Raw genomic sequence first — 26,650 nt, forward strand, 5'->3', positions numbered from 1 at the left:
AACCACAATGCAACATCTAACACAAGCCATAGCATCGCTTCGGCTTCACGCCTGGAGACCATCCAGCATCTCCTCACAGAGAGAGGCGTTCCGCAACAATTGCAGAGCGGATGTCTCGACACCTGCAAAAGTCATTCGCAGGGGTCTACCAGGCGAAGTGAAGAATCTTCTGTGGTTGGTGTCGTGGGAGAGGTACCTCTCCCCTTGATGCCACTATTCCAGCAATAGCGGAGTTATTGTATATCGGCGGGAGGAAATGCGCCTTTCGCTCTCGGCGGTGGAAGCCTATCGTTCAGCCTTAAGCCTGGCCTTCAGGCTGAAAGGAATAGACATTTCCTCCTCGCTGGATCTTTCTTCGCTCATACGAAACTATGAACTTACCTGCCCCCAGTCGGAAGTGAGACCTCCTCCATGGAACATGGTTTGGGCTATTAGGGCTCTTAAGAGATCTCCTTGCGAACCATTACGCCAGGCTTCTGATCGTCACCTGTCTTGGAAGACGGTGCTCCTGCTCGCTCTGGCCTCGGCCAAGCGTGTCAGCGAACTTCATGGTCTCTCGTACGACGTCGCCCATTCAAGACGATAGGTGGAGGTAACGTTCAGGTTCGTCCCTGAGTTGGTTACTAGACTTAAAATCTTGGAGTCCCGGACCTTCGGTTCGACTCCTTCAGGATTTCGAGTCTCCGTTCTGTAACAGATGACCCAGACCTTCTCCTACTATGCCCAGTAAGGAGTCGGAGGGGTTATCTTAAAGAACAGCTGCAGTTCGTCCTCACGTGCAAGCCCTGTTTGGGAGCACAGGGAGGATGGAGACGAGGGTCATCAAGAATGCCTTTTCAGCCTGGATTCAAAGGGTCATCCATCACGCCCTGAATCCAGACCCTCCTCCGTCACGTCGCCTTAGAGCACACGATGTCAGAGGCATCGCAACGTCCCTGGCCTTCAAGAGGAACTACTCTGTGACGCAGGTGCTATAAGCTGGAGTCTGGAAGCGTCAAACGACCTTCACAGCCCACTACCTGCAGGACGTGACCCACAGGAGCCTCGATACGTTTTCTATCGGCCCTTTGGTGGCTACACAACAGCTGGTCTAACCTCAGGCTCCTTAATGGACAGGTAGCAGAAGGTTGAGGGCATTGTTACCCGGTTTTAGACTGCATGAATGAAAGAAGTATGTCTGGCCCTTACTTCTTTCTTCATCCTCCCCTCTCTTGGGGAAACCAGCATCCTGGGTTCTCTGCATAGCTGACCTCAAACCTCTGCAGGTAAACCATGCTTCCTTGTGTTCTTAGTATTAAGTTAATACTGTCGCGTCCCCCATACCCTGACGAGGTGGTATTGGGAACGTCCTAGCCTAGAATTCCAGCTAAAGGACTTCAGGTCGACTTCCTAGAACAAGTCGCACTTCTTCCCTCCACACACAAGCTTATGTAGGCTGCACGTTTCTTGAGTAGCAAGAAACTTACGAAGTGCAGGGACTCTTTTTCTCGAGTGCTGCTCACTCGGATTCTGAGTCCCGGGTAAGCCAAAGCCAGTAAGGCTGGGGACTTTCCACCCTACCTAAGGGTAAGTCACCCTATGCAAATAGCGTGGTTTGTATTTCGGTTACGGAACAAAGGACAAATTCGGAGATAATTTGTATTTTTCCTAACCATACAACCCTTAGCTATTTACACATATTTGCCCGCCAGCCCTGTCCCCCAAGACAAGTCCTACCTTTAAGTGAAGTGCGGCAGCTCACCAGTGTGTGGGGGGGAGGGGTAGCTAGCTACCCCTCCCCTACCCCCGTGCTAACTAGCGTGGGGGTAGTTTAACCCTCGTTAAAATCTAATGGCTCGTCATTTCAGCTACGCCGAAAGTAATACCCTATGTAAATAGCTAAGGTTTGTATGGTTAGGAAAAATACAAATTATCTCCGAATTTGTCATATTTGGAAAGTAGCACGATGATCATTGTGCAAGTAGATGTATTGAGAAAATGAAGAGTAGGATTAGAAAAAACTGTTGTACTGTAGTTTTATCTAGTGTGAATTGGTAAACCAAACTACTTTTGACAGAAAATCATATTACAAATTGTTTGCATAGTTAGAGAGCCAAGAACAATATCCTGGTTTCACAGGACTAGAATTTCTTTTATTTTAGAGATTAATTTACTGGTAATTCTTGATTGGATACATCAAAATTAGCAAAAAAAACTAAATATAACTTATTATATGATGGTATTAAATTTAAAGTAACAAAGAAACTAAAATTATTTATTTGTAAATATAATTTATTATTACATAAATACATATTGTAATACATGAGCATAGACACCTAAGTGCTTTTTCCCTCTTTCAGCATTCACCTATATAAAGCTTATCCTTTCAGTACTAAAACTCAAAACATTTTTATATACTGTACCTGCATGCATTTTATAATCTTGTGCATGTGGTTATCTTTGTTTGTGTATATTCCCCAATTAAAATATCAGTCTTGGAAAACATGTTATAGCAGCTGCAGGGTTAATAAAAATCCCTCCTTTGTGAATGTGTGCAGTTATTAGGAAAATGTAGATTTCTTGAAAGTTCTCTTGATATAGTTGGAATAGCTAAGTGTAATAGTTTCTATTGTACAGTAATATAGAATGCATACACTGTATACTGTTCTGTACAGCACATAATTTTCTAATATGTTATTGGTAGGTGTATAAAAAGGAATGCATTAAGTATATCATATAAATTTTACAATGAAATCTAATAAGTATCAGTTTTTATAAACTGTATGGGAAGTAGTGCTGCCAGTGAACATCATACGGTCCAATGTAGGCATTAATTTAACCCTTTTACCCCCAGGCTAATTGGAAATTTCCAACCCTTAAACCCCAGGGGGTTATTTTTTTCCCAGCACAGTTTTATTAAATTGCTCTAACAGCCTTAATTTTTGTCATAGAGAGGTCAGGTTGGTCTCATTCTCTTGGAAAATGCCTGAATTTTTTCAAAAAATTATCAAAAATATGAAAAAAAAAAAAATTATAGCTTTTTTTTGCAAGGACGTACCGGTACGTCCATGGGGGTAAAGGGGTGGCTTTTGTGAAACGTACTAGTACGTCCTTTGGGGGTAAAAGGGTTAAGGTCCTAGCAACGTTACTTCAGTTCCTAACTACACTTTCATTACATCCTTCTACTGTACTTTATCTTCGTTCTTGCTTCCCTTTTCTTCCATCTTGCTATCCAACCTTTTTCAGCTCAATGTAATTCTTAGGTTTTATCCTAAATTGCACTATGGTGCTGAATGGCATCAACTGTCCCAGCACTGGGCTATATAAAACTTAAATCCAATCATTCAGCGAGTATCATGCTTGTTTTTATTTAGGTCTGGAGCATGAAGGAAAAAAGTTAATTATATTTATATTTTTGGAAAAAATTAAATATGGGCACTATATTTTTAAATAAATGTATATATTTTTAAATGTTGTAGCAACTATATATATTTTCTAATAAATATTGTGGTGACTATAGAACAAATTTATCACTTATCATAGTTTGGTTTGTTTCTAAATTAAATATTTATTTGCACTTGTTAATGAAAGATTCTTTTTATAATCCTGCTTTCAAACATTGATAATTTTAATCTTCCAGAAATAAAGTGTTGTTAATTACATCACAAATTCTTTGCCACGTTGAACGCGTGTCCTGTTCAATGGATTCTTCCTGATCATTGGGTTCTTCGTCCTCTGGAGATACGAGGAAATATGCTTCGAATCTGGTACGACACATTGGGCACGTCTCCAGGCGACTACAGCAGCTCCTGCAAACGCACACATGGCGGCATGGAAGTAGAGCTCTTGTGATCCTGTTGGTCTGTAAGCATTGAAAAAAATTATTTTAAGTACATTAGGGACCAAAAAATTTAACGTTTAGTATTGCTAAACACTAATACTGGCATATAACCATGAAAGACCTAAGTACCAGTGACAAAAGAGTTTAAGAATATCTTGGGCCATACAATTGCGATGCATTTCTGATCATCATAAAAGGATACAGTTTATCACATCAGACTTCTCATATCATAATAAACTTTTAGGATGGGTATATTGTAATATTATATAAAAACTGATAGGGCTGAATTTGTATTAATAATTATGACAAATATTTTCTTGTTCCTACATGAAAACAAACCCTTGTCATTTAATAAGAGTATGACTTAAAGCAAAGCTAGAATGACAGTTGAAACTTAACAAAGGAGTAATAGTTACTGGCTCATCTGAGTCATCAAGACTACCACTTTCCGACTTCGGCTGCAAAATACAGTAGTACACGTACTATTCCAGCCTTTCAAATTTTTTGCATCCTCTTTGTAGAATAGATTAATAACTATGAAGACATGCTATTGTGTTTGAGAAAACCTAGCTAATCTAAATTAAAAGTACACAGATAGGCAGTTTTTTCCAAAGTAAAGCCACAAATGTGAGGAAGGTTTGTGCAAACCTAACCTTAATCCAATCATCATTACGGCTTTTTTTTTGGGGGGGGGATGGCCTTATGTTTGCTGTCATCTCATTACATGGGCCTGTACAACAACAGGAACCCATGAAATTTGATCTCCCTTAGACAATGTTTTCTCCATTGGGAGCAGATTTGCCACCACCAGTACTTCTGAGACTGCCCCTAGAGTGTTTCTCAAACTAAGGCTACCCCTACAGTGACTTTTAAAACTACTTCACCTGTTAGGGCACAGAAGAGCATGTGACCTGCTTGTGTTCTCTTCTGCTTTTAAAGTACCCTGTGACCTCTTCCTCATAGTGTTCTTGGTTTCCTAGACCTCATCCCCAGATATTTCCAAGAAGTGTGTGCCCTTCTCTGTCATGTCTTAGAAGTCCACAAAGACAGATCAACAGAAGTTGCAGTAGACTGATCTCTCCCTGCCTACATGTGAGAGAGAAGGTGTGGTACAAAGATTCGGTCTAGACTTAGGTGTCTTGGTGTACGGTACTGGAGTTTGCCCTCTTGCTTTATCAGTACTCTCTTGTTCCGAACTGAACATGTGTACTGTGAGGCACGTCTTTGTTCTTCTTTCCCCTTTTCGCGGATTCTCGACCGATCTCTCTTTTCTTATGAAAGAGAGGAGAATGGGCCCAGACAGGGTAAATATCTCAGTACGCAGAACAAGAACTTGCGTCTCTACTATTATTACTCATTCTCGTACCGTACTGTGCACACTCGCCGTCTGTAAGAATAAAGGGTGCTTGTTTGTTCTGAAATCAATGTTGGGTCTTATGAATTTTATGAGCAATGAAACATACAGGGTATAAGTGTGTTTTGGGTGATCTTGTAGTTTATCACCGCATGAGCATTCTTCTTTTGACCCATTTCATTGTAGACTCTCCCACGATAAGGAACTAGAGCACCTTGTTTGCAACACCCCATCCTCTATGGCTGGTCCACCCATCAGGAACAAGAATAGCTTACCATCTGGGAGCACTTCTTTACAAGTACCAAGATGATCCATCATATATAAGAGAATGGTAATAAGGTCTTTCATCTCCTGATTACTGGTATGTACACAATGCATCTCCCTGGTGCCCAATACCACACTTGCAAACTAAATTATTGTACACTGTACTTGTCTCTCCGGCCAAAGGGAAACGAATTGCTGATTGGGCCTCTCTTTATGCAAGAGCCCGTGTCTAGCCTGAAGGACCAGAAAAAAATGAGTATAACCCCAGTTCCGTCCTCAGTTCAGATCATGCTTGCTGTTTTAGCAAAGAGCATTCATCCAATGTGATTTTTGACTCCTCCCTCTTCCAAGGTTTACGACAACCCAGTCATACCAATCTATAGTCCACAACCAGCGGACATGGAAAACTCGTCTTAATTTGTTGACTTTCTTACACACCTTTGTGTATTGCAATGAACTTCTAGGGGGCTACAGTTGGCGGATCTGCAGTCAATGATTGGTGCTTTGCCACCTCCCAAGGATCAAAAGACCTTGAGGGAGTTTCTAAGGTTAGATTTACGCTTGTGGCCTTGGACAGAGGGGAGTTCTGGAAATATATCGTGGTCTAGGCTGGTAGAGTAAGATCCTACATTACACACACGCGACAAGAAGATTCTACATGTTTGGGGTGTGAGTCCCTCTGCTCTTCCTGTTGGTCACACACACACTACTTGACGGAGGAAAAAAAGCCTGTGAAAAATTAGGGTGGAAAACTGTATTCTCTTCTCTTTAATCTACTGACATGGAATCTTCTACCAAGGCCAGCCTTCAGGAAGACTCCTGCATCAACCAGTATTACAGTATACTCGCCTGCTTTGCAAACATTTCAGGATTTAGAGTAATGATAAAGTACAGCTAGTTGATTTCGTCTAGTTTGAAGTTGGCGACTTCTTTCGTGTCCTTCCTGGCCAATACCGTAGGGGCAGTCAAGGTAAAAAAAAAAAAAGGGGGTGGGGTGGGGGGGGAAGGGATGCCATCTGCATTCCCCTTCTCTAGCTTCTGCAAGTTGGAAGATGACTGTTATGTCATTTGGAAAAAAAAAACGTGGAGCAGAGAAGTTTTTCGTAATAAATGCCATCTACCCTTCAAATATTTTTGACCTAACCTCGCATGCACTCAAATTGTGTACCAGAATATTACTCCAAATCCACCGGAAACTCTGGCCTTGGTGGCAGAGGTAAAACTGACGGAGAGAATGCACTTTTATTCTTTCAAGACTGTTCTCGAGGGTTCTGCAGTCTGTACATTGTGTTGCCAAAGTCGATCGGTGCCTGGACACCAATCCTTAACCACCAAATGCTGAAGAAGTTAAATACACGTGTTCAACCTGTAGGATGGCAAGTACTGCACAGTCAGAAATGGACCTGAAGGACTTTCATTTCCCAATATCCATCCTTCAGTCCTACACAAAGTACCTTTAATTCCTCTTCAAGGAAGTAGGGTACCAATTAAAACTCCTGGCTTTTGGACTCTCCACATATCCCCAAGTTTTTACACAAGTTCACTCTGGTGTGAGCTCTTATGGGATAAGCCAATTGGAGTATCTAGATAACAGGCATTTGCCTCGAGTTCAAGACAGACTACTGTCCATTCGTCATGATCTGGAGATTGGTGGAAGTTGGGAGATGTCTTACATTTAGAATATTGCATCACCAGGCTCAGAGACAAGCACAACCATTCTTCTTCAAACAAGAAGAAACTTTACACGACTGGATCTTCACCAGTGATCGCTTTCGCAGTGTATTAAGCATAACTGGCTGTTAGCCAGCAATCTCACATTCCATCTTGTTCCAGTGGAACAGGAGGTATGAAACGATTATTGTAGCTAAATGATGGAAACTTTTCCAGAAATGCTTTTGTACTTGTGTACATCCAAGGGGCAGGAGTGGCGGGAACACTAGAGTGACAAAGTTGCTTCAGGGGTGTGGTCTCAAGCACTGAAAGCTGTCCAACCAGTTTATTAGGACACTATGTTCTGGTAAGCAACAACACACTCATAGTGTATGTCATCAAGAAAGGAGGGAATGTCTCGTACAGTCTTTGCAATTTGACAAAACGGGTACTCATCTAGGCAGTGGACAACTCTGTAGAGCTGTGCTGTTGTCAAGATTCATTCCAGGCTAAAGAAATGTGCTAGTAGATCTGCTCAGTCACCAAGGGCATATGACTGATTTGAGATGATCCCTTAATCATCACAGAGGGAAATGCTTTAATGCCTACGGATCACAAGTGATCAACCTATTTGTCACTTGGATAACCTCAACAGGTTATGTAGCCAGCCTAGCTCTCTCGTGAGAAAAAGTACATCTCGTCTACGATAGAGGTTTAATCAGAAGCCTAGAATGACTGACCTACCCTTCTGTTTTTTCCCTCTCTTGGGGGGTGTAGCAGTCATGGCCACTATAAGCTAGGCATATCAGGGTTGCTCACAGGTTTTTGTTTGGGCCAAATTCCTGCATACAGGAGTTTTGTTAGGAATTCCTAGAACTCTGGTGAAAGGAATTCCTTACGCTCCGGCCAATCAAGCAACACCCTACCTTCTGCACTCTTTTTGACAACAGATATTTTACATACCAGAGGAGGCAGAACCATCTCCTCTGCCCTTTGATCCAGCAGAAGCAGTGCTGACAGCAAGGACCCTGGTGGAAAGGCATTAGTTATAGAACACACAGTTCTAGGCCTTAGTCTGCTAGCATAGAAGCAGCTTCCATGGTTAGATTTCAAGCAATTTCCAGAATCAACCACTAGTCAGCAGCAGTAACACAATGTTCCACAACCTAAGATTTGGTAAATTCCAAACGTGGGAGAAGTATTCAGACTTTGAAGGACTCTGGTACAAAGGCGGTGGCTATTTTGGCATTCCCGCCAGAAAACCAGTGGGCCCCTGGGTCCCAAAGGAAAGCCCCAGTGCTAGAATCTATGGCTATTTTCCCACAGGACGTGGAGGTTACGATGGAGGATGGAGTGTGTAGCAATCTCCTTTTCCAGCTGCCGAGAGTGGGGGATGTGTCAAGACAATGGACAACCTGGAGAAAGAATTGGGTGGTGGGAAACCGGGACACACTCCACTTACCTTTCACCGGCTTTTGCCCCTCTCCTTGCTTGCTTGCAAATTGTTGATGCTTCAGTCTACCTCCAAAATCACATAAGGCATTTACCCTAGTAGCAGAGGTAAAAGCAATGGAGGAGAAGAACATACTCAAAGTGCAGGTACTCAAACTATTCTTTAGGCCTTTATAGACAATACTTTATTGGAGAGAAGTCGATCACTGGATTAAAAATACTGTACAGTCTGCCAGCAGGAAAGATCATTTTGTACTTTGTGGACCCATAGGATTCAGACTTACAAAAACCCATCCATCGGTCTTAGAGAAGGTACCTCCGCTTTGTCTAAGAGGGAATAGCATACCTGTTTACAGTCATGCTTCAGGCTGTCTACTGTCCCATACTTCAGACTGTCTACTGTCCCTGTATGTTTACGTTCATCTCCTCATCTTCACTCAAATGGGATTCACTTCTTAATGTGTCTCGACGATTAGCTGATCCTGTCGCCCTCCAGGATTGAGACAGACTGCTTCAATCACGAATCTTAATCAATCTGGAAAGGCTAGTCTTATCCCCAAGCAGAGGATAGAGTGCCAGTGTGCCGATAGAAACATTGAACGATTATATTGGCAGACTTGAAGAGATAGCACAGCTGTTCCTGCATAATTAAGTACTTCAAGCACGACAGTGACAATGTCTGCAGGGACATCTTTCCTTTTTGGAAAAGCTCTTTAAGCATTGGCACCTTGGTCTGTGATCGGACCATAGGTGTTTTTAAGAGTCACTGGTCAACAACCAGTGATTCCCCTTCCATCTAATTCCAGTGGCAATAGCAATACAGCTTGATCTGGCCCAGTGGCTGAATGATGAGAACCTCAACTAGAGGGGAGGGACCCACTTGAGGAACCATATTGCCTCGGCAATGTAGTCCACGTAAGAAAGCACCTGCATATCAAGCTGCTGGAAATAGAACCAGCACTACTAGGATAGCAACCTTTTCTATATAATTTGATAGGACACTTGATAGCATCGATAAATAACAACAACACCATCATGGCTTCCCTCAACTAGCAACGATGTACTGTTTCATAAACCCTTTGCGAGTTGAAAAAGCAGTTGCATACCAGGCAGCCAATAATGTGGGAGAGCTGTCAGCTAGGTTTATTCTTGACAAGTGGAATGCTCAAGCAGGCATGCTCAAATGCACAATGTAGTGTTGAAGTGGCCCATACATCCTTGCTTGGAGGATAGTTTTCTCACTCTCCAGCGATCACCATTGACCAAGCTGTTACTCTTTAAATTAAAAGATAAACTTCCAGGACTCTGCTTCCAAGTGCCATACCTGAAGGCAGTGTTCAAGGACACTGCCTAATACTCCTAGGACAATCTGGACATATAAACCTTTCCACCCATTTAGCTTGATTAGGTGATTACTCAAATGACTAATGGCAACATCAGTCCACAGGATAATCCAGGTGGATTCCTAGTGACCACAGACCTAATGTTATCTGCATCAGCTTAAACTGCTTGGCGAAGTATTGAAAGAATATCCATATTCTGTGAACGGTGTTGTTTAAGGTATACTTCGGTTGGAGCCTCTCTGGAATGGATTGGAGATTACCTAATCTACCTTTGTCGAGAGAAGCTCCTCTGTCTCTGCATTAAAAGGCTGTACTCGGCCTCTAGTCAGGTTTCAGGCAGAAGAGCTTATTTCCTCTTCAGGGGAAATTGTAAATTGTCTAAGCTCAAGATGACCTTTGAACAGTCTTGCTCTCCACAGGAACTAGAGCCCAGAATGGCATGTCATCTGGATTCTTAGGTTCTGAAAATAGAGGTCTCCTTCACCCTTAATCCAGGAGTGTCGAAGGCCCAGAATCTAGCTGTTCAGAGCTCCAGATTAAAGTCCTTCTCCATCTCTTTTTTTACAATAATGGTCTTACAGGAGCAGGATGAATTTTTTCTCTGTCCTGTAAAGACACAATGTTGCTACCTGAAGCTAATTTGAGGCTTCGTGCAAAGCATCGGAAAAGTAAAGAAGATCTAAGAACACTCTTCATATCTTATGAGGAGACTGGAAACAACAGACACCTTCACTGCTCACTACTTATGGAATATACCCACAGGTCCTCGGATAGCTTTACCCATAGTCCTGTGTCAGCTACTTGACAAGTTGTGTTACGAACACCGCTACCTCATGGGACTAGAAGCAACTCCAAGATGATTGAGGGCAATATAAGCCTAAGAAAAAGTTACGACTGGTCTTTCTCTTCTTTATTACACTCCCTTAACTACCAACAGTAGTTCAGTTAAGTGCCGGACTGGATGCTTGATGCAGGAAAGCCTCATGATCGAGTACCTTTTTTTTTATTTTTACAGCAGGAGTAACTCTTAGGGTAGTTTAGTACTGAAGCATCTCTCTCATCCTCCCAAATAAATGGGAAGGAGGGACAAATATGCAAGTCATAATGACTACATTCAGACGTATCCTTTAGATACAGGTTCTTCTATGACAATATATTGGTCGCCTAACTTTACGCTTGCTACATGATGCTCAAGTTGTTGCAAGGTGGACTGGAGGGGTCATGTTCATTCCAGTTCACTGGTATATCCAGAAATAGAGACTTCATCTCTCTCCGAGAAAGTCTCTCCTATTAAAGGATGAGTGTTTGTATTCATTTAAGAGCAAATCGCTAAAAGTTATTTGTATTTTCCTAACTACTGTATATCAAACCAAGTCCTAAATTTAGCTATTCCACTTTGATACTCCTAATTAAGAACTGTTTTGTATAGTTGAGAAAAATGCAAATTACTTTTGCAATACTGAATCTGTACTTTTATTAAACTCTTTCTTTGATATATATACATGGAATGTTACAAATCATTCCTCTAAAGCTCTGGTAATTCAGAAATGGGCAATGTGTAAATTAATTATGCTCATTCAAAATTATTAAGCAATTTTGACAGTTAAATATTTCAGATATGAAATGGGGAATACAACAACTAATTTTGACAATAAAATATTTCAGAAATGAAATGGGGAATACAACTAATTTTGACAAAATATTTCAGATATGAAATGGGGAATGCAACAACTAATTTTGACAATTAAATATTTCTGAAAAGAAATGGGGAATACAACAAATAACTGCTGCCAAAACGATGGACTGGTTAAACTTTCAACCGTGTCATTTATGACACGACCCTATATTAGCCTGCCCATGGTAAGATCTTGCAGAATTAAACAGCTGAAAATAACAACTGGGACTTGGGTCTACTATAAACCAGTACATGTTGTCGAAATTACACAAATTATTTCTACTGCATCTAACTTCAAGGTAAAATATCAAAGCTGCAAGAAACAACAAACCAAATAGTACTATACTGTCTTGAAAAAAGTTTCACCAAGTTTGCATGGAAACTGGAAAATTTGGAAATAAAAAAATAACCCATGGTACTCTTATCGGAACATATAGAACAGCATTGTCCAGCCACCATATAGAACAGCATTGTCCAGCCACCATATAGAACAGCATTGTCCAGCCGCCATATAGAACAGCATTGTCCAGCCGCCATGTAGAACAGCATTGTCCAGCCGCCATGTAGAACAGCATTGTCCAGCCGCCATGTAGAACAGCTTTGTCCAGCCACCATGAAGAACAGCTTTGTCCAGCCACCATATAGAACAGCTTTGTCCAGCCTCCATATAGAACAGCTTTGTCCAGCCACCATATAGAACAGCTTTGTCCAGCCACCATATAGAACAGCTTTGTCCAGCCTCCATATAGAACAGCTTTGTCCAGCCACCATATAGAACAGCTTTGTCCAGCCACCATATAGAACAGCTTTGTCCAGCCACCATGAGAGGCAAATGATACTTACATCTTGGAAGTTACAAGAAACTGAAACACCACTTTTAAGCAGCAAGATTGCCTTTATTCCAAAGTCCTGGAAAAGTCCTCCAGATGAGTCCTAGAAAATTCCTGATCAGTACAGTACAGTACTGTATGTTTTGCAATTATTATGCACATTGGGATGTTTTTTATGAAAGCTGGAAACAAACTAGATTTTGCAGAATTTGTTAAAGCAGAAAGTTTGTACCTGCAGAAAGGTTCAAGCAGACGGTCAGAGAGTGGCTAAAGAATCTCGCAAGTTCTTTATTAATAGAATGGTGTCTTTGAGGATGACGATGCTAAAATCAAGACAGTCATATCAACGCTAAATTCTCTCTCATTCCCCAACACCAAACCACACAGTTTAAATTATATAAATCAAGCTAAATGATGGCCAGCATTCTTTATTAAACATACTGCATCATGCCCTCGGAATTCAGCTAGTAATTAAAAGAATCCGACCTGAAAAAGCAAGTCATGATGATCTTTCTTCACAACCTTCATCTTAGAACAATGAGAGAATATTATGTACGGAAGCTAGGCTGAGAAATGTGTAATTGGAAAACTATACACATCGGAACTTTACAAATAAAACTGACGTGGACATCAAAGTATGCTTCAACTACAAGCAACTCTGTACTGATGCAGTTTTCTGTGAAATTGCAAATCGACAGCCTGAAAATTCTGTTGCTGGATCCAATGACTTTGACTATATGGATGATTACTTGCAAGCAGCCAAAGCTGCTATTGGCAATTTCAAAGTTGAATAAGAGAAAATCCTAGACAAAATACAAGGTTTGTATGCAACCATTTGATAAAGAAAAACTAGCAACATATTTGGTATCATTCACAGCACTGTACCAATGCAGATAGTTTAGTTACATTTTGGGATATATTTATCAAAGAATCAAAACCCCAAAAAGAACTGTAAAAATAAGCAAAATGATAAAGTAGGCTCTTTTTCAATTACTAAAATGTTAACTGCAAGAAGCTAATAATGGGCCTTTTTCTTCACCATATTCAATATAAATTTTGAATAAACTCTTGTAAAAATGTGGCACTTTTATTAAAGAGCAAGTCAATAACTTTTTTTCTACAATGAAAGGTGGTTTAGGGCACAACAAGTTGATAAAATTAGTATTAATTCCTCTAGCATAGATGTTAACCATTAATATATTTTTTCTTTAAATTAAGAGACCATTTTTTTTATTGCTTATATATACTGTATAATATAAAAAAATTATTACTAACCTGACATACAACACATGCTTCTTCAATAGGAATGTCATTATCATCACTATCCTCAGAGTCAACCTTATCTACATCACTATTTCCTTTAGTATCATCATTTACATCTTGCGTTGTTTCTTCATTACTACTGGATTGGTTGCTTTGTGTATAAAGGGCCTGGAAAAAATAAAACTTAATTTCTATTGCAATAACTGCAAAGTATTATTGAAAGGTTCTTACAATAAAAAGCTATACGAGTAGAATGTTAATCTGTGCCTAAAGAAGAGGAGACAATATTTCTTTGGTACGGTATTTGTTTTATCGGATTTTCTGTTCTATTCTTACACGGTTAAGTCCTTGGAGGTTACACAGCACCTCCCCATAAACAGGTTTTTCCTTCATCAAAATCCCTTCTTTTCAGCCCAATCGTCACGTTAAAATTAATAAATATTCTAGTACAATGCTGAATGTGCACTTTTTAAAGATCATATTTAGTTTCCATAAAATGTTTAATAAACTCTATACACAAGCCACCATCTACGCATAGTCGTCAATACAACATTATGCACAACATTTCACCTGCTCCTTTACAATATCACAATAAATCTAGTCAAACTTTGACCCTTCTAAATTTAATAAAATTTTAACAGTTGTATCCCTGTTTTTACACTCGTCTAGTTTTTAAGGGACTATGTCAATATATTATGCATAAGTTTTAAATACAAATTTCTACCGCAATAAATTATATTGTTACATACAATTTTAGACATATTGTGCAAACTTCTCTGAATGAAAACTAAAGAAAAAATATGAATTACTCGAAATACTATATGGTTAACCTGTAATTACAGTCAATTCCATCTTTCAATTGTGCCCTAGGATTTCATGTGTTTATAGTTTTATGATGAATTATTTCTAATAGCTTTTTTGAATAATAATGGAGTTATAGCTGACTTCAAAGTATTAATTATTCCCAAATTTTAAACAATGACACCAACGCATCAGAACTACTGGTAGTTAGTTTATACCTATCTTCCAGGTATATCTTGTGATGCGAAAGATAATCTTTTAAATCCTTTGCAGTTTCTCTTCCATAACATTATTTGGGGGTGACCAATATTGTATGAATCGAGCAGTACAGTAATAGGTTGGCTAAGCACTTAGGGCATGTTATTCACTGCAGCAATATTGAACTAATAAAACCTATAAAGCCATATTTTTTTCCTTCCAGTCATGAGAAAAAAAATGTTTATCTAGTTGTGCTTAAAAACTAATATATATTACACATTAAACACTATTTTCTTTTATAATTATCAATTGAAAGAAGATAGTGTATAAAAAAGACCAGAATTCTAAGTGTTCTAGATTCATAAAAGAATAGATTTTTAAATCTAGTACTGATGTTTTATAAACACAGTTAAGGCCCTTGCACACGAAGGGCAAATACAGGGTGGGGCACTCTGATTTGCCCGTAATTCTCTCGCTTCGAAAGTGTTACATCAGACAGTCCATGGCAGACAGCAGGCACAGCCAGGCGTATGTATGACTTGGGCCAGATGCCATGCAGAGTGCAGTCAGTATTGTGTCGGACAATAGTCAGGCGCACATTTAGTTCCTTAACAATGGGCACGGGTACTTCAAAGGTTTGCCCGTGGTTTCCTCATCTATAACATCTATACTCTTCATCCTCCCCCATACAACAAAATTAGTAACAGCATCTGCCCGCTGTGCACTTGCCCCTCGTGTGTAAGGGCCTTTAGCCTAGCAATATTGATTACCTACATAAGGTGGTTATCATAATACTGGCAGATTCTTTACCCACTTTGTTAATACTTTATGAATACCGATAATTATATAAAACTATATTATATTTACCTGCAACCGAGTTAGCTGTCCAGAATACTGCTTCAGGTACTGGTGGAGAATACAAGTAGGTACCTGACAATCCGTATCTTTGATATGAATGATGGTGATCAATGCACCCTGCAAAATGATAAAACATGCTAAAAAGTATGTAAAGTCATTAATGAAAAAGTCAGCCCACCTACATAATTAGGTAAATAAGATTACTGTATGTAATTTGTGTTGATATTACCTATCTACTAATGAATAATGAGTTCCAAACAGTTCATATAAAATGACTGTCATATCAGGCAAAGGTAATCTTTAGCAAGGAAGGTGTAAACGCTAGTCCAGATTCTTGTTTAGGCAAGGGATATTGAATAACAAACTTAGGGGAAACTATGCACTTGCAAGGAGCAATAGGAGGAAAATCCTTTAGTTGCACTAAGAGGTAAGTTGAAAGACACTAGGCAGCAGAAGGAAAGGGGGAACACGGGTACAGTTGAGAGTTAAAACGATAGTGCCGCTAGCAACAATGAAAATATCCTAGAATAATACCTATTGGACAGAGAAATATTCTCCAATAAGACCTTATAGCCACTATAAGGTCTTATTGGAGGATAGTTAAAGTATTCCTGAGTAAAATAGTTCAATGTCTCATCTTTGTCTTTTCATTTTAAAATGTAAACTTTCACTAGAAAAAGATGCAGGAAATCTTTTAACAAGAAACGAAACTATGATATGAAAACAAAAACGGGATGCATAATAAACCTGTAAGGTTTCTAAATCAAACCAGTTTAATTGTTCAAAACTAGAAACACATTGATAAGGTGGATTTCTTAATAAACAAAATGCTGAATATATCAGGTCTTTTAATTATCAAAATCACAGTAAGGAAAAGCATACTGACCACATTGCTGGGATCAACTTCCTCAAGAGGAGGAGAATCTTCTCGTACCATGCAGACTACTAACGGGTACTTTTTTCGAGGTGATGTTCCTAAATTTAGCGGAGAACTCTCGTCATGGCTCAAGGTTTTATATTTGAAGGTCCTACTTGAATCATCACACCTGATGTAATGTTATGAAATTAACAGGAAATAAGATTAATTGCTATAGTATTGCAACCACTTTTACAAGTTATACTTCTAGACTATATTAAGGATGGCTCAGAAGATTAATTTTAAAATTCATAAGTGAAAACAGGATCTTGGAAAATTAAGTGAAATGAGAACAATGGAAATTAAATAAAAAATAAGAATCCTATAAAGTTGAGAATTTGGGAATATTGTGTCATTCCTCTTCCATAGTTCCAGTCACAAATTGTTAAATTTCCAACCCGAAGATTGAACCCTTGTCTATAAAATATCTAATCTTAGTTAAAAGTTTTTGTTACAGTATGGTATGATTCATATCCAAATGATGTACTGTACTATTTACCTCAGCTGTTAGCTCTCGTGTACTTATTCTTGTTTAATTCTATATAGTCTACGAGCACTTTTAAATCATCCAAAATAGAAAAATACTCGCATAATAAACAACCATATTAACAAAAACATTACAAATTCAAGTTCTATATTCATTTAAAATACAAAAAAAAAAAATATTTACCAATTCTTTGCTGGCATCACAGGTATAAAAATTATCATTAAAGAATTATCAAATACAAACCAGTTTGAAGGTTCAAATGAATTACATATCTAGAAACTGATAAAGCCAGCCCTAAAAATATCTACTTTGAAGTAAGAGGTGAAAACTGATGAATGGTAAAATTAAAAAGTCGACTGCTTAGTTGGAAAAAAAAAAAGAGAGAGAGAGAGAGAGAGAGAGAGAGAGAGAGAGAGAGAGAGAGAGAGAGAGAGAGAGAGAGAGAGAGAGAGAGAGAGAGAGAGAGAGAGAGAGAGAGAGAGAGAGAGGAGAGAGAGAGAGAGAGAGAGAGAGAACACTTTTAAGAATTATCAACATGTAAATGACATTCCCAACTAAGGAAAAAATCGGACCTTTCAGCATCGTTGACAATCTCAGCGCTCAGTTGACACTCCTCAATCAGATCTAAGTAGAAGCTAGACCACGGGCTACCCATCAACGAGTGTAAGTGGTCTTGCATGACACCCCAGTAACTTCGAAATGTGTATGTCACATCACTCTTGATCTTCAACTGGACATCTAGAGGGATTATAGAATACATCACAGTAGTTAATCAACTCTAAAAAATCAATAATAACTGATATCACGTAGTGTATATCCAATAATCTAATACAGCTAAAGATGGAAACGTGGCCAGATATTTAACCAAAGGACATTTGGTTGACGGACATTTAGCTAAAAATTTACAAGTGTGAATAGTAATTATGAATACTTTAAGTATTTTAATTAACGGTTTATTGCAAAAATACACACCAATGATTGACGTACACCTTGAGTTCACTATTTCATCTAAAAAATTTTATTGCAGGAAAAAAATCAATAAAATACAGTATGCTTTTAAATATTTAAAGATTATGCATAATTTGCTGTCAGAAAATCAATTTTTTTAATACTTCTCATATTTTTCAATGATAGACATGAGCCTTGTGTTCAAGATCTGATACTTCTTTGAGGATATCAATAGAACCTCAGAATTTACCATAACAATTATTAATTTACAATTTGATTGTTTGTCTCTTAGCTTTGCAACGAGACGGAAAATAGAAGAGTGGACGATTGTAATTCTGTTTCAAATGCCCTGTGCCATCCCTCTAGACAGAGTTGGTAGTTCGTGGAAGACTTTGCGAGATTTTCTCGTAAGTGTTCAACATTACTAAATAAAATGATGGCTTTCGTTGTCTTCCACCTTAAATAACACCAATCCATGTTGCATCAAAGTAGCCAAGAAACCCTTACAGAATTTCATCAGATTTATCATCTAATGATGAGACCAATTCAATGAAGGCATCAGCAACAACACTAATTGGCACAATGCCAAAAAAACGATAGCGGTTGTAACATACATTAGGTACGTTTACTACATTTTCGGCCAGATGTTCTTTGGCCAAATGACCGTTCAGCCAGATGTTCTTCAGCCAAATGTCTGACAGCCAATGAACATACAAATATCAACTGTACAGAAAGTACAACTGGATTTTATCAGTACCGTATTGTAAAAATGATATTTTAATTATAAAATAAATTTTTGAATATACTTACCCGGTGAATATATAATAGCTGCTGCTCCAGCGGCTCGACAGAAAAACACACAAAAACTCGCGAGCGATCGCTATGAAGGTTGCGGGTGTGCCCACCAGCGCCAACTATCGGCCAGATACCGCATATGCATGTAAACAAGCCTCAATTCTTCTCGTCCCGCTGCGTCTCTATTGGGGAGGAAGGGAGGGCCTTTAATTTATATATTCACCGGGTAAGTATATTCAAAAATGTTATTTTTATTAATAAAATAAATTTTTGAATATACTTACCCGATAATCATGTAGCTGTCAACTCCGTTGCCCGACAGAATTCTATGGAGGGATACGCCAGCTATCACAATACTAGAAGGGGGTGTACTTACCAGCGCCACCTGTGGCCAGGTACTCAATCATTTGTTGTTGACACCTCCTCAATTATTCCTCGGTCCACTGGTTCTCTCTGGGGAGGAAAGGGAGGGTCGATTAAATCATGATTATCGGGTAAGTATATTCAAAAATTTATTTTATTAATAAAAATAACATTTTTCAATATTAAACTTACCCGATAATCATGTAGCTGATTCACACCCAGGGAGGTGGGTGAAAACCAGTGTACATGATTAAAGGATAGCTAAGTATCCCAAATTTCATATAACAGTTATCTCAAATAACAATGAAATAATAAGTACCTGGTAAGGAAGTCGAATAGAACCGTTACTCTGCCTTTTATTTAAAGTTCGTCTTCCTTACTGAGCGCAGCGTTCCTCTTGGAGGCTGAATCAACCCAAAGGTGCCAAAGTACAAGGGGTTGCAACCCTACTAAAGGACCTCTACCAAACCTTTAACCCAGGCGCTTCTCAAGAATGAATAGACCACCCGCCAAATCCAAGGATGCGGAAGGCTTCTTAGCCTACCGTAACAACCATAAAAACAACAATAAAAGTATTCAAGAGAAAGGTTAAAAAGGTTATGGGATTATGGGAATGTAGTGGCTGAGCCCTCACCTACTACTGCACTCGCTGCTACGAATGGTCCCAGGGTGTAGCAGTTCTCGTAAAGAGACTGGACATCTTTCAGATAAAATGATGCAAACACTGACTTGCTCCTCCAATAGGTTGCATCCATAATGCTCTGCAGAGAACGGTTTTTATTAAAGGCCAACGAAGTAGCTACAGCTCTTACTTCGTGGGTCCTTACCTTCAGCAATGCAAGGTCTTCCTCCTTTAAGTGAGAATGTGCTTCTCTGATCAGAAGCCTTATATAGTACGAAAGCCCATTCTTGGACATGGGTCTCGAGGGTTTCTTGATGGCACACCATAAGGCTTCTGACTGTCCTCGAATAGGTTTAGACCTCTTCAGATAATATTTGAGAGCTCTGACAGGGCAAAGAACTCTCTCAAGTTCGTTACCTACCATGTTGGAGAGGCTAGGTATTTCGAACGATCTAGGCCAAGGACGTGAAGGAAGCTCGTTCTTTGCTAGGAATCCAAGCTGAAAAGAACATGTTGCAGATTCGGTTGTGAAACCAATGTTCTTGCTGAAGGCATGAACCTCACTGACTCTCTTAGCTGTTGCAAGGCAAACGAGAAAGGCAGTCTTGAGGGTAAGATCCTTGAAGGAAGCTGACTGGAGAGGTTCGAACCTAGATGTCATAAGGAACCTTAAGACTACGTCTAGATTCCAGCCTGGAGTGGAAAGACGACGTTCTTTAGACGTTTCAAAAGACTTGAGAATGTCTTGAAGGTCCTTGTTGGAAGACAGGTCCAAACCCCTGTGGCGGAGAACTGAGGCCAACATGCTCCTATACCCTTTAATCGTAGGTGTTGAAAGGGATCTCTCATTCCTAAGATGAAGAAGGAAGTCAGCTATTTGGATCACAGAGGTATTGGTAGAGGATATTGAATTGGCTCTACACCAGCTTCGGAAGACCTCCCACTTAGACTGGTAGACTCTACGAGTGGAAATTCTTCTAGCTCTGGCAATCGCACTGGCTGCCTCCTTCGAAAAGCCTCTAGCTCTAGCGAATCTTTCGACAGTCTGAAGGCAGTCAGTCGAAGAGCGTGGAGGTTTGGGTGCAACCTGTCTACGTGTGGTTGACGTAGAAGGTCCACTCTTAGAGGTAGAGTCCTGGGGAAGTCGACTAGCCATTGAAGTACCTCTGTGTACCATTCTCTTGCAGGCCAAAGGGGAGCAACCAGCGTCAGCCGTGTCCCTTCGTGCGAGACGAATTTCTGCAGAACTTTGTTTATTATCTTGAACGGAGGGAATGCGTACAGGTCGAGATGGGACCAGTTCAGAAGAAAAGCATCCACATGAACCGCTGCAGGGTCTGGAACAGGGGAACAATAAAGCGGAAGTCTCTTGGTGATGGAGGTGGCAAACAGATCTATGGTAGGTTGACCCCACAAGGTCCAAAGTCTGTTGCACACACTCTTGTGGAGGGTCCATTCCGTGGGAATGACCTGATTCCTTCTGCTGAGGCGATCCGCTGAAACATTCATATCGCCCTGGATGAACCTCGTGACCAGAGTGAGGTTTAGACCTCTTGACCAAATGAGGAGGTCCCTTGCGATCTCGTAAAGGCTCCTCGAATGGGTCCCTCCTTGCTTGGAGATGTAAGCCAAGGCTGTGGTGTTGTCTGAATTCACCTCCACCACTTTGCCTAGCAGGAGGGACTTGAAGTTCAACAGGGCAAGATGAACTGCTAACAGTTCCTTGCAATTGATGTGGAGTAATCCTTGTTCCTTGTTCCATACTCCTGAGCATTCCCGTCCGTCCAAGGTCGCACCCCAGCCCGAGTCCGATGCATCCGAGAAGAGATGAAGATGGGGGGTCTGGATGGCCAATGATAGACCCTCCTTGAGAAGGAGATTGTGCTTCCACCACAGGAGAGTGGTCTTCATCTCTTGGTTGATAGGGATAGAGACTGCTTCTAGAGTCGAGCCCTTGTCCCAATGAGCCGCAAGATGGAATTGAAGAGGGCGGAGGTGGAGTCTCCCTAGCTCGACAAACAGGGCCAGTGATGAGAGGGTCCCTGTGAGACTCATCCACTGTCTCACTGAGCAATTGCTCCTCTTCAGCATGCTCATGATGCACTCTAGGGCTTGGTTTATCCTGGGGGCCGATGGAAAAGCCCGAAAATCCCGACTCTGAATCTCCATTCCCAGGTACACAATGGATTGGGAGGGAATGAGTTGAGATTTCTCTATATTGACTAATAGACCTAGGTCTCTGATTAGATCTAAAGTCCAAGAGAGGTTCTCCAGACAACGACGACTCGTGGAGGCTCTCAACAGCCAGTCGTCTAGGTAGAGGGAGGCTCTGATGTTCGATAAGTGCAGGAATTTCGCTACATTCCTCATCAGATGAGTAAAGACCATAGGAGCTGTGCTTAGGCCAAAACACAGGGCTTGGAACTGATAGACAACCTTTCCGAAAACGAATCTCAGGAAAGGTTGGGAGTCTGGATGAATGGGAACGTGAAAGTATGCATCTTTCAAGTCCAAGGAGACCATCCAGTCCTCCTGTCTGACCGCTGCTAAGACCGACTTGGTCGTCTCCATTGTGAACGTCTGCTTGGTGACATACTCGTTGAGAGAGCTGACGTCCAGCACCGGTCTCCAACCTCCTGTCTTCTTGGCCACAAGAAAGAGACGGTTGTAGAAGCCCGGGGATTGATGGTCCCGGACTATAACCACTGCCTTCTTCTGCACAAGTAGCGACACCTCCTGTTGCAATGCTAGCCTCTTGTCCTCTTCTTTGTAGTTGGGAGAGAGGTTGATGGGCGATGTGGTCAGAGGCGGTTTGAGGCAGAATGGAATCCTGTAACCGTACCTCAGCCAACTGACAGACTGTGCGTCTGCACCTCTATTCTCCCAGGCTCGCCAGAAGATCTTGAGTCTGGCTCCTACTGTTGTCTGGAGAATCTGAGAGTCAGTTCTTTCCCTTAGATGTCCTGGGTCCTTTCCGAGACTTGCTCCTGTGAGAGTCTGGACGGGAGCTACCTCGGCTGGGGGCTCTACCACGAAAGGGCGGTATGAACCTCGTAGCCGGGGTATCAGCCACTGGGGAGCGATAAGTCTTGGGGACAGAGGTGGTAACCTTAGACTTACGAGCCGATGAGGCTACAAGATCGTGCGTGTCCTTCTGTATCAGGGCAGCCGACAAGTCCTTAACTAGCTCCTCGGGAAAGAGGAACTTTGAGAGTGGAGCAAAAAGGAGTTGTGACCGTTGGCACGGTGTAATGCTGGCGGAGAGGAAGGTACACAGTTGTTCCCTTTTCTTCAACACCCCTGATACAAATAACGACGCTAGCTCACCCGATCCATCTCTGATGGCCTTATCCATGCAGGACATAATAAGCATGGCAGAATCTTTGTCCGCAGGAGAGGTTTTCTTGCTGAGGGCTCCCAGGCACCAGTCGAGAAAGTTGAACATTTCGAAAGCTCTGAACAACCCTTTGAGAAGATGATCCAGGTCCGAGAAGGTCCAACAAACCTTCGAGCGTCTCATCGCAGTCCTCCTAGGCGAGTCCACCAGACTTGAGAAGTCAGCCTGGGCAGAGGCAGGTACTCCCAAGCCTGGTGCTTCCCCTGTGGCATACCAAACGCAACCTTTAGAAGCGAGCTTCGTTGGAGGGAACATGAAGGAAGTCTTGCCAAGGTGTTGTTTAGACTGAAGCCACTCCCCTAAGATCCTTAAAGCCCTCTTGGAGGATCTAGCTAGGACAAGCTTAGTATAGTTGGACTTAGCTTGTTGAACTCCCAGCGAAAACTCAGATGGAGGAGAGCGGGGAATAGCAGAGACGAAGTGGTCTGGGTAAATCTCCCTGAGTAGAGCCAAGACCTTTCTAAAATCAATAGACAATGGAGAAAGCTTAGACTCCTCCACGTCTGATGAGGGATCAAGGTGTGCCTCCTCATCATCCGACACTTCATCAGCAGAGGGTAGCGAAGCGATAGGACCAGAATGCTGAACCGCAGAGTCAGAACGGGTAGGAACAATAACAGAGGTTTCCTCATCTTGAGGGAAAACCTGAGGCTCAGACTGCATAGGCTGAACAACAGATGAAGCAGAAGGCAGGCGCATGGGTGAAGGAGGTTGACTCCTAGCAAGAGTTGAACCCAAGGATTGCACAAGCTGAGCGGAGGACGGAGGTGGAGTAGTCCGTTCCTGTTCCTGTGAGATGAGTGGAGCATGAAGAGGTTGAGGTTGCGCAGAACAAGGTAAAGTTCTCGCAAGCTGAGGCTCCTGAGGCGCAAGTCCAGGGTGTAGAGGAGCTTGCCTAGTGGGTTGAGCTCGCTGCAGCGATGGTTGAGCAGACAGACTCACGGAGGGGAGAGGTGTTGTACCCCAACCGAGAGTTGCACCACTGGTGGAGCAGCAAGGGGAGGAGGAGGAAGAGTGGAATAACTCTCCTGATCCCAAAGCAAGGGTTGCCTTAAAGAAGGCTGAGGCTGAACAACACTGGGAACAGCAAACTCCGAAAGTGGCTCAACATCGTACGCCTGGCAGATGGTGCTGCGACCAGGCGGAGCAGGTGCAGGCTGGGCGAGCACAGGCGGAGCGAGAACAGGTGGAGGGAGTGTAGGCGGAGGAGGAGGTGCAACACTCTCAGCCCGACACTCACGCATCAAGTCCGAAAGCTGAGCTTGCATGGACTGAAGCAGGGTCCACTTGGGGTCGGCAGAAACGATAACAGACTGAGGTAAAGTCACAGTCGGGCTCTGTAAAGGCAGAACCTTACTCCTCTTGGGCGGAGTACAGTCGACCGATGACTGAGGCGAGTCGGAGCTGAGCCAATGACTACAACCTGGCTGAGCACTCGCTGACTGAACTCTACGTTTAAGCGGTCTCGAGACCTGAGACCAACGTTTCTTCCCTGCATGTTGATCAGCGGACGAGAAGACGGGCTCAATCGTCTGCAGGTGGGAGTGACGGTCTAAGGAAGACACGCCCGCAACCACCGAGGATAATTCTGTGCGCCTAACAAGGCCTGTCGAACCCTTAAGCCCTTCGACATTGCTTCTCCCCTGGGCATGGGAGCTTGCAAGAGGTCCCGGACTGGGAGGACGACTGGCTCGCACAGAAAAATCCTCACGCACCACACTGGCACCACTAGCACTTGGCACTGCACAGACACTAGCACTCGTCACAGCACTGGCACTATTTCCACCCACTGCACTCTTGACCTTCAGTTCTTTAACCTCGGCCATCAGAGACTTATGGTCACTTACCACTGATTCTACTTTATCTCCTAAAGCCTGAATAGCACGCAAAACAGTTGACATATCAGGCGGAGGGCACACAGTAGGTTCGGGGGTAGCCACTACAGGGGTAGGAAAAGGTAGGGGATCATGAGGTGAGGAAAACATAGAAGAGTGAGAAGAACTTCTCCTAACTCTACCTCTCTCTAACTTAGATGAATATTTTAAAAGACGGACAAATTCCAATTCCGAAAGTCCGGCGCACTCCTCACATCGATTTTCTAATAGACAGGGCCTGTCCCTACAGTCAGAACAAGCGGTGTGAGGATCTACCGAGACCTTCGGAATACGCCTATTGCAAGACCTACATCGTCTATGGGAGGGAGCTTGCGAAACGTCAGACATCTTGTTTCAAAGAGTTAGCCAAAGGGTGATCCAAAAACAAGCAAAAATTCATAAACCGTTAATCAGTATTTATATAAAAGCTATCTAGCTAATATAAAAAAGATTCCAGTAATGCGACAGCCGTTAATCTAAGAGAATACTTCACCAAATTCCATGAATAAACTCGAAGACCATAAGCGTATCCCAGAACGTCTAGCCGGAAGCACGACAGAGGAATAATTGAGGAGGTGTCAACAACAAATGATTGAGTACCTGGCCACAGGTGGCGCTGGTAAGTACACCCCCTTCTAGTATTGTGATAGCTGGCGTATCCCTCCATAGAATTCTGTCGGGCAACGGAGTTGACAGCTACATGATTATCGGGTAAGTTTAATATTGAAAAATTTATTTTAAAATTAAAATATCATTTTTAAATATTTAACTTAGCCGGTGAATATATAATAGCTGATTCACACCCAAGGTGGTGGGTAGAGACCAGAGTTAATTAAGTTTACAGCGTATATGCTTAGAGTTTTTGACAGTTATAATATAACAAAACCCAAATATATAGGTACCTGGTAAGGAAGTTGACTTAGACGATTACTCTGCCTTGTAAGTCTGTCTTCCTCACGAAGCCCAGCGATCCTCTTAGGATGCTGAAAGACTCCCAGTAGCTGAAGTATCAAGGGCTGCAACCCATACAAACAGGACCTCATCAAACCCCTAATCTGGGCGCTCTCAAGAAATGACTTTGACCACCCGCCAAATCAACCAGGATGCGAAAGGCTTCTTAGCCTTCCGTACAACCAAAAAAAAAAAAAATATTAAAAACATTTCAAGAGACAGATTAAAAAGGATATTGGAATTAGGGAAGTGTAGTGGTAGAACCCTCACCCACTACTGCACTCGCTGCAACGAATGGACCCAGTGTGTAGCAGTCCTCGTAAAGAGTCTGGACATCTTTTAAGTAAAATGACGCGAACACTGACTTGCTTCTCCAAAAAGTCGCATCCATAATACTTTGCAGAGATCTATTTTGCTTGAAGGCCACGGAGGTTGCTATAGCTCTAACTTCGTGCGTCTTAACCTTAAGCAAACATCGGTCTTTCTCATTCAAGTGAGAATGAGCTTCTCGTATTAAAAATCTGATAAAATATGACAAAGCATTCTTTGACATAGGCAATGATGGTTTCTTAACTGAGCACCATAATGCCTCAGATTTACCTCGTAATGACTTAGTACGAGCTAAATAGAACTTAAGAGCTCTAACAGGACATAATACTCTTTCCAGTTTGTTGCCTACGATCTCTGATAAGCAAGGAATATCAAAAGATTTAGGCCAAGGACGAGAAGGCAGTTCATTTTTGGCCAGGAAACCAAGTTGAAGTGAACAAGTGGCTTTTTCTGTAGAAA

General features: G+C 41.7%; 1 protein-coding gene and 1 long non-coding RNA gene across 3 annotated transcripts in view; one reads left to right on the forward strand and one right to left on the reverse strand.

Moving 5' to 3' along the window:
- LOC137640299 (uncharacterized) overlaps positions 1-13,272 on the forward strand; it is a 329,826-nt gene extending 316,554 nt beyond the window's left edge. For both annotated transcript variants that reach the window (XR_011044328.1, XR_011044327.1), the window contains exons 2-3: positions 3,620-3,843; positions 11,592-13,272. This is a non-coding gene — a long non-coding RNA (uncharacterized lncRNA). The remainder of the gene's footprint in view (positions 1-3,619; positions 3,844-11,591) is intronic.
- LOC137640298 (cell growth regulator with RING finger domain protein 1-like) overlaps positions 2,263-26,650 on the reverse strand; it is a 51,679-nt gene continuing 27,291 nt past the window's right edge. The window contains exons 4-8 of the mRNA XM_068372925.1: positions 17,484-17,649; positions 16,395-16,554; positions 15,518-15,625; positions 13,664-13,819; positions 2,263-3,841 (exon numbers count right to left, since the gene is read on the reverse strand). Coding sequence (XP_068229026.1) covers positions 3,608-3,841; positions 13,664-13,819; positions 15,518-15,625; positions 16,395-16,554; positions 17,484-17,649 — 824 coding nt within the window. The 3' untranslated portion in view covers positions 2,263-3,607. The remainder of the gene's footprint in view (positions 3,842-13,663; positions 13,820-15,517; positions 15,626-16,394; positions 16,555-17,483; positions 17,650-26,650) is intronic.

The sequence above is a fragment of the Palaemon carinicauda genome, chromosome 4, assembly GCF_036898095.1.
Source record: "Palaemon carinicauda isolate YSFRI2023 chromosome 4, ASM3689809v2, whole genome shotgun sequence".
Classification (NCBI taxonomy): domain Eukaryota; kingdom Metazoa; phylum Arthropoda; class Malacostraca; order Decapoda; family Palaemonidae; genus Palaemon; species Palaemon carinicauda.